We start from the raw sequence: 10,828 nt of genomic DNA, 5'->3' as shown, positions 1-10,828 counted from the left end.
GATGAAGACAACCAAGCCATAATTGCCTCTGGTGTTGCATTCACAGCTTTGGCTCATTACTGAAACAGATGCTAATTTAGCAGGGCTGCTTCAGGTTGACAGGTGTGTGTGAAGTACACGTGTGTGTAAGTCTCCATGAGGATCGTGCCGCTGTATTGGTCTACATGTTAAGTGTACTGCAGAAGGGAAATGAGGAGTTGAAAATACATCATAATAAGCAACGGCATGTTCATGAGGAGGAAAAAAATCCTTTTTGGTGGAGCATCTTTTAATTGTAACGAATGGCACAGGCAGTAATTGGTATGTGAGGAGAAAGAGACTTAATAACTTCGGAAAACAAACCATTCTGGTGAATTATTAAGCTCTTCAGCTAAATAATTTGCTTTTGGACTAGTTAGTTTCTCCTGTTCTTCAGTTCATTAGGGTAATTAGAACTTTCTATGTTTCCTGAGAAACAAATAAAACTAACAAAACTGCTACTTCAAAAGCTGTTTTATGTCTTGACAATACAACCCATTAATATGCATTTAATGGCAACATCATGAGCTAATGTGAGAGAAAATATGCTCATACAAACGAAATACTACAAAATATATTTTTTCCTCATCGGTTCAGTTCATTCCTGACATTAATGCCTCAGTCAGTCTGTGCAGTGGCCATGATCTCAACAGCTGGTCTGGTTCAGTTCAGAGTGGCTTCACATCTTCTTCGCCCGTTTCTTCGGTCTTTGGTTGAAGACGGGCGAGGTTCCCATCAAGGAGTCCGGTGAATGCGATGCATAGCTGCCGTCAGACACCCCGCCTCCAGGAGAGGGCGCCATGGCTCCTCCTGACTCGCTCATGGTGGACATGGGCCCCCCCTCCTCAAACACATCTCCACCCAGGACACTGTGGTGATGGTGGTGGTGGTGGTGGTGATGGCCGGCACCCTGTCCCTCCTCGCCATCCTGCGGCTCCATTTTGACCTGTGGCCACAGTGGCGAGTTGTTGGCCCCGCCCCCACCTTATAAGAGAGGAGAGCAAGTTCAGCAAAGATGATTTTCATAAAATAGCGACCTGAATTTAAAGAAAGCAGCTTCTCCCAGTGTGACAGGAGCATGAATGTATGAATGTACTTCACTGGTGCTACAACACTACAAGCAGCTCCACTGTCTGAACACTTGAAGGTTTGCTTAAAATGCACTTCAGTCCAGTCTGCAGAAATGAATGCAGAGCACACATTTGAACAGAAATGCTCGTCTCACCTGAGGTGTGAGGAGAATGGTCACCATCCAGGCCTGAAGCCAGCCTCTCGCCGTGGGCCCCGAGGACCCCCATGGGCAGAGCTTGGTCTCCAGACGCCAGGTCAGCCTCAGGCTCCTCGCTAACAGGGAAGGAGATGTCACTCATGGGCTCCTCCTTGATCCTCGGGGGTTTGGAGTCTTCCAGAGCCTTCTCTGGGTTCACCAGTCGCTCGTACTCCTCCGACAGATCCTTACTCACCTGGAAGAGGAGAATCATTTATTGGTCCCATTTTACTGTTGAAGACTCAGAGACAGAGAAGTGAAAGAGCGGAGCTGGATGATCAAGAATTTCAATTGATGATCATGTTATTAACATATATAATATGAAATACCCATGATCCAGCTCATTGAGAAACAACAGTCTGTGACTTGCCAGACACAAACACAAGGATCCGCTCATCACTATATCCTTAGAAGTCATGTTGGCACTGAAGGCAGTGAATCTCTCAGTTTGGATTCTGTCTCATTTCCAAGCAGCTTGCACACAAGTTGCCATACGGTCCATTGTTCTCATTTGTACACAGTTCTTTATGCTTTCTGAGATGATTCAGCGTTGCTGTAGTGAAGCCATGACAGCTTCCGCTGAACAAAATATTTTACAAATGTTTTCTCAATGATGTGCCAAATGGAATCAAATGGAAAAAAATCTTGGATGGTTCACAGTAAATAGAGTCAAAAAGCATAACCCTATGAACAGTTATGACCCACTTTAACCTCACCTGCAGCATGTAGCTGTGATAGTCTTTGATCCGCACTTGCCAGAAGCGCTGCAGGGCCAGTACACTGCCGATGCCCACCTCATGGAAAACTTGTTCCACCACGTCTGGGAAGGGACTGGCTCCGAGCCGAGCCTCCCGGTCCACTGCCACCCGCAGCAGGCGGGTGACCCGCAAGTAATGCTCATGAACCAGGTCTGTCAGGGTCTCTAGCACGCTCTCCTGAGCCGATTCAAAGCCAGCATGGGCCAAGACAGTGGCCACCGACTGATAGAGGAGCTGCCTGCAGGAGGGCCAACTCAGTTCAGTGACAGGCTCGCCTTTACCCCTTATGATGGCAGAACAAGAGGAGATGAAAGGAGATTAATGATGATTGGTTGCTACATTGACTTAGATTATATCTGTACTGGATAATATGTAAAAAACATAACCATAATATCTAAACTCTGAGTGGCTGATAAGCCTCTAATTTAGATGCTTTACTGGATATGGAAAGCATTTAATCACAAGAAAATCAATGCAGCATCTTGGCTCAGCTCCAATGTCAGATAAACTTACTTATAGAAGTCACTTTCAGGGTCACTGTGGCGGAGCTGGAAGGGCTGCCGTGGGACTTTGCTGTCCACAGGTAGCAGGTCATCTGGCATGACAGGTGGGGTGGGAGGACGCAAGGGCAGGTTGGTATCAGCCTCCTCCAGCCTGCTGCAACCCTCAGAGGATGCTGAGCTGGGACCCTGAGCCTGGGCTTGGGCTGCTGCCAAGAGACCACGGAGGCGGCGGACGTGCTGACACAGCTGCACTGTGTGGATGGTGAGGCTGCAAGGCTCTGAGGGGATGTCCAGCATTGTGGTGGGCCGCGGACGATGAGCTGAGGGCTGGTGCAGGGGAGGGTCCTGCATCTCCACTGAGCGAAACTCACGCTGGAGCAAGTCGAAGGAGCTGCGACTGGGAGGAGCCCCTGCAGGTCCGGGGATCTCGCCCCAGTAGCGCATCATGATGTGTGATCAAAGACACAAGCCGGATTCAAACTCGCACTGAGTCTGAAAATTGGAAGTTGGACTGACCATTACAATCATGGATGAAGTGAGTACAAACAATATCTGATTTTTTTAAAGACATTCAGAATTGCGCTGATTTTTAGACAACACCTTCAGTTGACAACTCTCTTTGGCTTTTCAAAAAAGCTAAAAGCTTGAAAGGTGAACTAAACCTGGTGTGCTGAAGCACGCCAAATGTTAACCAAAAGCTGCTGAACTGATTACTAACTGCACAGTGGCGAATGTGCACAACTCAGAGACAAAGCTTTAAGAGGCGTTACAACAATGTACTTGTCTTCTGATTATACCGGCATAAATCTAATCAAACAACAATATCTTTTAAAGACAATATTGTCAATTGTAATTGCATTGCACTACATTTATAGATACACACCACGCTAATCTGTGTTTATAGAACTTCATATGACTGAATAACAAGTAATATCTTTTCACGGTTAAAAACAACATGAGAAACGCAAATAGGTGTAGTTGATGTTTGCCGATTTGAGAGATAAATTGTATCGATTCGCGTAAGCTCCGACGTCAAGTTTTAACAGGTATGTCTGTTTGCCGAATAGCGAGACCACACAGAATGACAGATGTCTGACTGGAGTTTGGTACTGCAGCACCAGACAAGCGAACGAATAAGCAAACTCTCATTCGTGAAGGTGCAACGACGACGCTGTTGGTAAGCTAGATAAGTGCGTAACGTGCACGTTTCACTAGAAAAGTTATTTACGAGTTACAAATTCAACTGTGACTCACCATACACTGATGGATGAAACAGAAGTTAGTAAATGCAACCTACAGCCCTTGTACCTTTGGAGGAAGTTACCCAGGAACTAAGCTTCCTCGTCCTTGTTGCAAAAAAAATCGGGGTGAACAGCTAAACAAGAGAGTTCCTCAACAAATCATTTTATTTCGACCGGGATAAAAATGTAAATTCTCTTAACATGCAGTGTAGTCGTGTTTTAAGTACTTTTTTGAATAATTTTTTTCTGGCCTATATTCTTCTTTATTAGCTGTTTTTCTGAGTTTTATAGAGGCTGAGAAAACCCGGGCTATATTCACAGTTACACCAAATAAACATGGCCGCCTCCCCGCCGTCAGACGTGTGTGCGAAAAATACGGATGAAGAAATGAATTCTGCAACAGAAACAGACGAGTGCCCGGCGACTGAGAATGGAGGGGAACCTAAAAACAAAAATGTACACAAAACTGAAGCAGAAACGGAGGACATTTTTAAGAAACCGGTTCTTTTCGCAGCGCCTTCCCACACCAGCAAACGCAGCAGTGTGGCTGCTCCGTCCAAACCAGCAGCAGGCGAAACAAAAACTCTGACAGAAAATGACAAAGCCGAAGTTGTGGCTGCTACAAAAGAAGATTCTTCGGATCCTGTAAATGAAAACAAAACCACGGAAATGGGCAAAGAAGATGACAAAAAATACGCTAAAGAGAAGAATGGAGCTCCTGTCAGGACCAAGCCAGAAGCTAAACCCAGGGTGCATACTCCTAAAGGGCCCCCGCCCGGTAAATTCCCCCCTATCCCATATACAGAGCCCCACTGGGGGGGCAAGTCTCCAGATGTTCCCTATGCTTTGGAAATCCTTAAAAACGGCTCCATAGTGGACACTGTACCCCTCACACAGAGAAGTTACTTCGTGGTTGGACGCTTACCTGTATGTGACGTCTCTTTGGAGCATCCCTCCATCTCCAGGTATCACGCAGTGATTCAGTACCGCGGGCAGGCTGGAGAGGGAGAGTCTGTCGGAGAGGAGGCCGGCTTTTACATCCACGACCTGGGCAGCACACACGGCACTGTGGTGAACAAGAACAAGATTCCCCCGAAGACCTACATCAGACTACGCGTGGGACATGTCTTAAAGTTTGGTGGGAGCACGAGGCTTTTTATCCTTCAGGTAATTGATGTGACCCATTTTATACCAGCAGAAAGTATACTGACACTAATGTGTATATAACAGGACAGCTGTCCTTAGTGCATATCAGAGTGGGGATGGGTCATTCTGTGCTTCACTGCAGTCAACTAGGTTTTTAGATGTTTTTAAGCCTCAGCTTCATATAATAACATTAACCATGTGTTTATTGCCTGTGTCTATAATCTGTGTTTAAATTAATCCTCAGATTCATTTTGCAATCTTCCCACTCTGACAAAGATTTTGTCAGGGTTCAGGAAGCTCACAGTCAAGTCAGGTGGCTGCATACTGTACATTTTACTGATAAAAGGGAGCTTCATGTCAGTAGTGGTGATAAAAGTCATTTATCAAGAAAAAGTGAAAAAGTTCCAGCTCCTTGAATATAACAATTTGCTTATTCATTGAATTTTAAATGGAATAATCATCGACATTTGGGCTTGTGATTGTACAAGAGAAGCAATTTGAAGACATCACCTCAGCCTTTTGGAAACTGTGATGGGCATTTTTCACTATTTTCTGATGTTTCACTGCCCAGAAGCACAACATGGCACAAAAATTATTCATTAAATCTGATGAAAAAGGCAGTTTATAATAATCAATAGAAAACAATTCATCTGACTATTCAATTGGTGTTAAAAATGGTGTATAAAGCCTTTTGTGGCACCAGTGGTTGAGAAGTATTGTGGGTAATGTAGGCAGCAAAGAAAAACAAACAGTTTGTGGATGTTTAGCTTTAAAGTGTTCAGTCTTCATCACCTTTCCACCTTCCCTCCTTCCACAGGGTCCAGAGTTTGATGAGGAAGAAGAGTCTGACCTGACGGTGACTGAGCTGAGGGAGCGGGCCCGAAAACAGAAGGCAGAGCTGGAGAGGAGGATGATGGGAGAGGGTTCGGATGATGAGGATGAGAAGGAGGAAGGCCAAGAAGGCGACAGCAACAGGGGCCCCAGCAAGCTGTCAAATGAAGACTCGGGGTGTTCGTGGGGAATGGGTGAGCTGCCGGCGGTGGGATTACTCCACAGCACGTCCGCTGTCGTCTGTGCTGACATATTGCTGCGTTGTCATCCTGTGTTGGTGTCAAGTAACTAAAGAAGCACGTTAATCCTTTTGTTCTCTTCTTTCCTTGCATTCCATCTGTCTCCATAAATCCACCCTGCAGCTGAGGAAGCTGTCCAAGAGGAAGACGAGAATGAGGAAAACCCCTTTTCAACGGAGTTCCACGAGGACCAGGAAGCTGCCTACCTGAAAGACCCAAAGAAGGCTTTGCAGGGCTTCTACGACAGGGAAGGTAAGAAGGCGTATACTTAAAACACAGATGTCTTCTGTTTGTGTGGTTCTTGTGATTAGTTTCTTGACTTCGACCTTTATTTTAGGAGAGGAGCTGGAGTTTGAGTATGAAGACAAAAGCCACGGCAGCTGGCTCTGCAGAATAAAGTAAGAGGAACAAAACCCCTGATTTATGATGGTGAAGTCTACATAATGTCTCCCCTCGTCTTATGAGTCACACAGTTCATGTTGACGCTCCTGCCAGGCTTCCTGTGGACGATGCCCTGGGCCGGCAGCTGGTCGCTGAGGTGACCCACACGGGGAAGAAGAAAGAAGCAGCCATCCAGTGCTGCCTGGAGGCTTGTCGAATGCTGGAAGCCAGAGGGCTGCTGCGGCAGGAAGCAGGTGTGAGCTCAGCTCCGGTGGGACTGTCTGCAAGTAGATTTATGAAGCACCATCTGGAGAGCTCGTCGTTACGAGGATCGCGATAATAGATTTTCTTGTTTTGTGGCCCATTTCTAGTATCCCGTAAGCGCAAGAAGAAGAACTGGGAGGATGAGGACTACTACGACAGCGACGATGACACCTTCCTGGATCGAACCGGCACGGTGGAGAAGAAAAGGCAGGAGAGAATGAAGAAGGCGGGAAAGATTGAGGAGCGGCCTGAGACCTATGAATCACTGGTAAAAATCTGCTACTGTTTACACACAGACTGTGAACGATCACTCTATTCTGATTTACTAGATCTTTAAGTTTCTGAGGGGACAAAGGTCAAATGCCACTTTATGATATGGATTTCGATATGCATTGAAAATAACACAGGAATCAATTTCACTTGGCTCTGGAAAAAACCTTTTCCTCTGAGGTGTATTCATGTAAACCGCGGTATAATGTCAAGCACACTGTATGTTTCTGTGGTAACGTTCGTGTGTTTGATTTTCATGTAGGTGGCCAAACTGTCAGAGGTGGAGAGGGAGCTGGCAGCGACTCAGAACAAGCTCAGTGCTGATAGAGGAGGTGAGTCACGGTGGCCAGATGCCACGCTCCCTGTGCATGCATGTTCTCCTTGTGTTATTCTCTGCCTCATCTCTCCTCTCAGGCTCCTCCAGCTCCTCGGCTGAGGACCCGCTGGATGCCTTCATGACCGCAGTGCGAAGTGAGGCAGCGATGGACGCCGTGGCGCGCAGGAAACTCCACGTGCACGTAGCCGACTTGCGCAAAGAGGCTCAGAGGCTTCGCAGACTGGTGGAACTCACGCGGCCCGCCCAGATGCCTTCACTGCTGCCGAGGTTAGACACAGCGCTGCATTCAGGGTGTCGCGCTGTTTGAGCAGATACCCGACGTCCTGAAATACCAGCATTCTCCACATAGTCTAAACTGACAAGTACAGGAATGTGTTCTGCAGCTTCTTGTAAACATTCTCTGGAGTGATCTGTTTGTATCTGTCTGGACATTTTTGGGAACACTTTTATCCTAATATATTAGCCTACATTTCAACATTCTAAGATACTTTGATGTCTGTTGGTGTGATAGTGACTCAGAGCCAGAGAAGCCTAAAAAGAGCTTGCCGCTGTTTGGAGCCATGAAGGGAGGAAGCAAATTCAAGCTGAAGACTGGCACCATTGGGGTAGGTGATGTTTCAGAACTCAAATAATGGGCCTCTTTCACTCCTCTCCTGCCTTGCTTCCTTTCCACTGCTGAGGTCGTCTTCTCTTTGGCAGAGGTTGCCTCCTAAGCGGCCCAACTTGCCCGCAGAGCTCTTCAACATGAAAGCGCTTTCACCTGCTGTAGAAGAGGAGGAGGAGGAAGAGGAGGAGGAGGAGAAGGAGGATGATGATGATTCTGAAGAGTGTGCAACTGTCATGGAGATTAATGCCGATGCTGAAGCGATCAGTGCGTCCGCGTCTCAAGAGAGCACTTCCTCAGGACGACGAAGGCGGCAACCAGCGCAGACCCAAGAGCCAAAAGGTGAAAAGACGGGAGCCGCTGAGGAAGTGGAGGAAGGTTTTTCAAGGAGACAGTCCTGAAAAAAACATATGAATGTCTCATGCCACTGGGTGGCAGTAGATCTGTAGTATATACTAAAAGCATGCCATTGTCTGTGGCACGTCCACATGTAGAAATGGAAAGAAAACAATCAGAATCACATTGATTTGATAAATTTAAAGTCAGTGAACATCTGTCCCTGGGACTCACATCTGCAATGTTAAATAATTAGAGGTGCAAACATATTGGACTGAATTAGAAACTGAGTCTCAATTTGTTTTTTACTTGTTGATCAGTATGAATCTTTTTTGTTTGTGTGACTTCACACAGAGCAAAGCTACGAGCAGAGGAGAGGTGAGCAGCCTGCTGAGGCAGTGGATCCGCCTGCTCAGCGCAGCAGCAGCAAGGCTGTACGCCCATCCAGTCCAGGTGGGTCCTGGTTTCACTGTTTCCGTATCAGCTTGTGCTCTCTCCAGTACTGGTCATTGTGTGTCAGTTGTGCTCCGTCTCTGATGTACTGTCCCACTCCTGGACTCCACAGAGTCCAAAGCTGAAGGCAGCAGAGAGCCAGCAGCAGAGCTCGGCCCCAGAAAGAATGTGAAGAAGAAAGCGATGGGCCCCAGCAAGGTAGCCCCCCCCCCCCCCCCTCCACACCACCGCCACCCACACACGGAGAGAACAAATCGTTAATTCCATCATACAGACACGTGTGGCTACATTGAATCACCTCATGGTTTGTCTCCACAGCCACCAGTGCAGCTGTCAGGACAGTATCCAGAGGACGACCCTGATTATTGTGTGTGGATGCCTCCAGCAGGTAAACTCCCTGACCTGTCTGACGACTGGCAACAGACTCCACAATGCATTGATTGTATCTTCAGGTCACAGTCAAGCTCATCCAGCAAGTAGTGTAACCTTAACCTTAAGGAAGTAAAGCAACGTTTCCATTGTTCACTGAGGAATGCAGATCAGAGTCAGCCACGATGATAAGATAAGCGTGAATAAAAATCAGCTTTGAAATAACTTCCACTCAGATTCAGGGTCAGAACTCATTGCATTACATCATCTCAGGATTGCTATTGGTTCAAGTCAGCAGTTACAGAGCTGAACTTTACTCTTTCAGCTCTGTGAATTTGTTCCTGTGGGACATTTCAAGCATTTCATTTCTCTTCTTCACTCACAGGTCAGACTGGAGATGGCCGCACAAGCCTTAACGACAAGTACGGCTACTGAGTTCTTGCGTCCCCACTCCAGCAGCTTTTATACTGAAGATAATACCTTCAGCACAAAGCCTCCAGCCTCCTCAGCCCTGACCATTAACCCCCTCCACCAGCCCCAGTTCCCTGTGTGAGGTCCAGTTTCGAGGAGCCTGTAGCAGACCAGGGCGAAGATAATACTGCTGCACCTTTGATTTATCTTTCAGGGATCTTTGCGTTCTCAGACAGCATTCCAGTTAAACTGGCGTGCTCGGGAAGTTGCCCCCCTCAGAGCAGACACTGGGCAGTCAGCCTGCTGGCACTTTTCACCCAGGACAATAATAGAGATGGGTAGCACTTGAATTTTGTCCTTTCATTTGAATTCTATATCATCCAAGCAGAAAAAAAAAGAAAGGGAGCAGCGCGGGAGCAGCAACTGATCTGAATTCAGTTTTCTGCTTTTTGGCTGCTCCTCTTGCAGTTACATCCACCTGACATCCAATCTGTATCCCTTCCCTATTTGGCTTCAGTTGATCGCTGGCATAACCTTTTTTTTATGTGAGTATCAAGGAGGGAGAAAGAGGGAGAGCATTGAAGCAGCTTTTCTGACCATCTGGACACTTGGATGGCTTACTGGATGAAACGCAAGCTGATAATGACTCAAGCTAAGTGGTGTGTCTGTGTCTATGCTGACACACACACACACACACACAGCCCAACCTTCTCAAAGTTCTCTTTTTAACAAGATTGTCTTCATGAGCGAGTCCGCCATTGGTGTGTGTTTGCCTCGAGCAGGATTCCTCGCTCTGTGAAATCCCACTCAGTGCTGTTCTGCTGGTTTACTGCCATGCTTTCCACCCTCTTTCCTGTTGTCTTCTCTCAAAACACAAAGTCAAGAAGAAGAAATGTAAACTGTATTTTGTTATATAAATGTGTAATAAAGTCGTCTGTACATAACGTGGGAGTCGTCGCACACTTTGCATTCACCCTCTCACTATTTTTCACTCTGAATTTCCCACCTGTCCGTCCTCTCCGGTGCACACTTGTGGGCCTCCTTCACACACAGCCCCGTCCTGACGTCAGAGTTTCTTTCCCTCTCTTTCATGCTTTCTCACAAACACAAAGAGCGTTTCTCAGGGTATGATCTGGCACAAAGAGGCTCGTGGTCTTGGCTGTAGATCTTTGCTGTGATGTTCTGTGCTGTGACCTACTAATCAGCCATAGAAAGCATTCTTCCCGAACACATGAGAGGAGTCCTCTGTCCTTCCACCTGGCACATCCTTCTCATACATACTGAACATGAGGGTCCAATTATGGAACACAAGCACTTTGTCACTCAGATGAAGTGCAGTGGCTCTATTGATTAGCACAGCTTCAAAGATGCAGCATTGGAAGGGGGATTTTCAGACACAG

The 10,828-nt window shown here is 46.8% G+C and overlaps 2 protein-coding genes across 2 annotated transcripts; one reads left to right on the top strand and one right to left on the bottom strand.

Moving 5' to 3' along the window:
• Window positions 1-249: 249 nt before the first annotated feature.
• On the bottom strand, window positions 250-3,879 carry supt7l (SPT7 like, STAGA complex subunit gamma). Its single transcript, XM_070979243.1, has 5 exons — window positions 3,801-3,879; window positions 2,557-3,038; window positions 2,002-2,326; window positions 1,244-1,481; window positions 250-1,002 (listed from the first exon to the last, which is right to left on the bottom strand). Exons 2-5 carry the CDS (start codon window positions 2,991-2,993, stop codon window positions 698-700), a joined length of 1,305 nt encoding a protein of 434 aa, XP_070835344.1. The 5' UTR covers window positions 2,994-3,038; window positions 3,801-3,879; the 3' UTR covers window positions 250-697.
• Window positions 3,880-4,112: 233 nt separating this feature from the next.
• Window positions 4,113-10,369, top strand: slc4a1ap (solute carrier family 4 member 1 adaptor protein). The gene is made up of 14 exons (XM_070978695.1): window positions 4,113-4,954; window positions 5,751-5,958; window positions 6,127-6,255; window positions 6,341-6,401; window positions 6,499-6,638; window positions 6,756-6,916; window positions 7,181-7,250; window positions 7,333-7,522; window positions 7,767-7,860; window positions 7,955-8,201; window positions 8,550-8,648; window positions 8,761-8,846; window positions 8,967-9,036; window positions 9,403-10,369. The coding sequence occupies exons 1-14, from the start codon at window positions 4,124-4,126 to the stop codon at window positions 9,450-9,452; spliced, it is 2,436 nt and encodes an 811-aa protein (XP_070834796.1). The 5' UTR covers window positions 4,113-4,123; the 3' UTR covers window positions 9,453-10,369.
• Window positions 10,370-10,828: the final 459 nt, after the last annotated feature.

This window comes from Chaetodon trifascialis, chromosome 14 (assembly GCF_039877785.1).
Source record: "Chaetodon trifascialis isolate fChaTrf1 chromosome 14, fChaTrf1.hap1, whole genome shotgun sequence".
Classification (NCBI taxonomy): Eukaryota; Metazoa; Chordata; class Actinopteri; order Chaetodontiformes; family Chaetodontidae; genus Chaetodon; species Chaetodon trifascialis.
The sequence above is the reverse complement of the archived record's forward strand: the minus strand, read 5'-3'. Positions and strand labels throughout refer to the sequence as shown.

Excerpts from the sequence above, each read along its gene's own strand:
- supt7l (XM_070979243.1), bottom strand. The coding sequence starts at position 2,993 with ATGATGCGCTACTGGGGCGAGATCCCCGGACCTGCAGGGGCTCCTCCC. Across the intron at positions 1,482-2,001 it reads ATCACAGCTACATGCTGCAG|GTGAGTAAGGATCTGTCGGA; the intron begins GTGAGGTTAAAG and ends CTCCTCTTCCAG. Across the intron at positions 1,003-1,243 it reads CCATTCTCCTCACACCTCAG|GTGGGGGCGGGGCCAACAAC; the intron begins GTGAGACGAGCA and ends CTCTCTTATAAG.
- slc4a1ap (XM_070978695.1), top strand. The coding sequence starts at position 4,124 with ATGGCCGCCTCCCCGCCGTCAGACGTGTGTGCGAAAAATACGGATGAA. Across the intron at positions 8,649-8,760 it reads TGTACGCCCATCCAGTCCAG|AGTCCAAAGCTGAAGGCAGC; the intron begins GTGGGTCCTGGT and ends TGGACTCCACAG. Across the intron at positions 8,847-8,966 it reads AAGCGATGGGCCCCAGCAAG|CCACCAGTGCAGCTGTCAGG; the intron begins GTAGCCCCCCCC and ends TTGTCTCCACAG.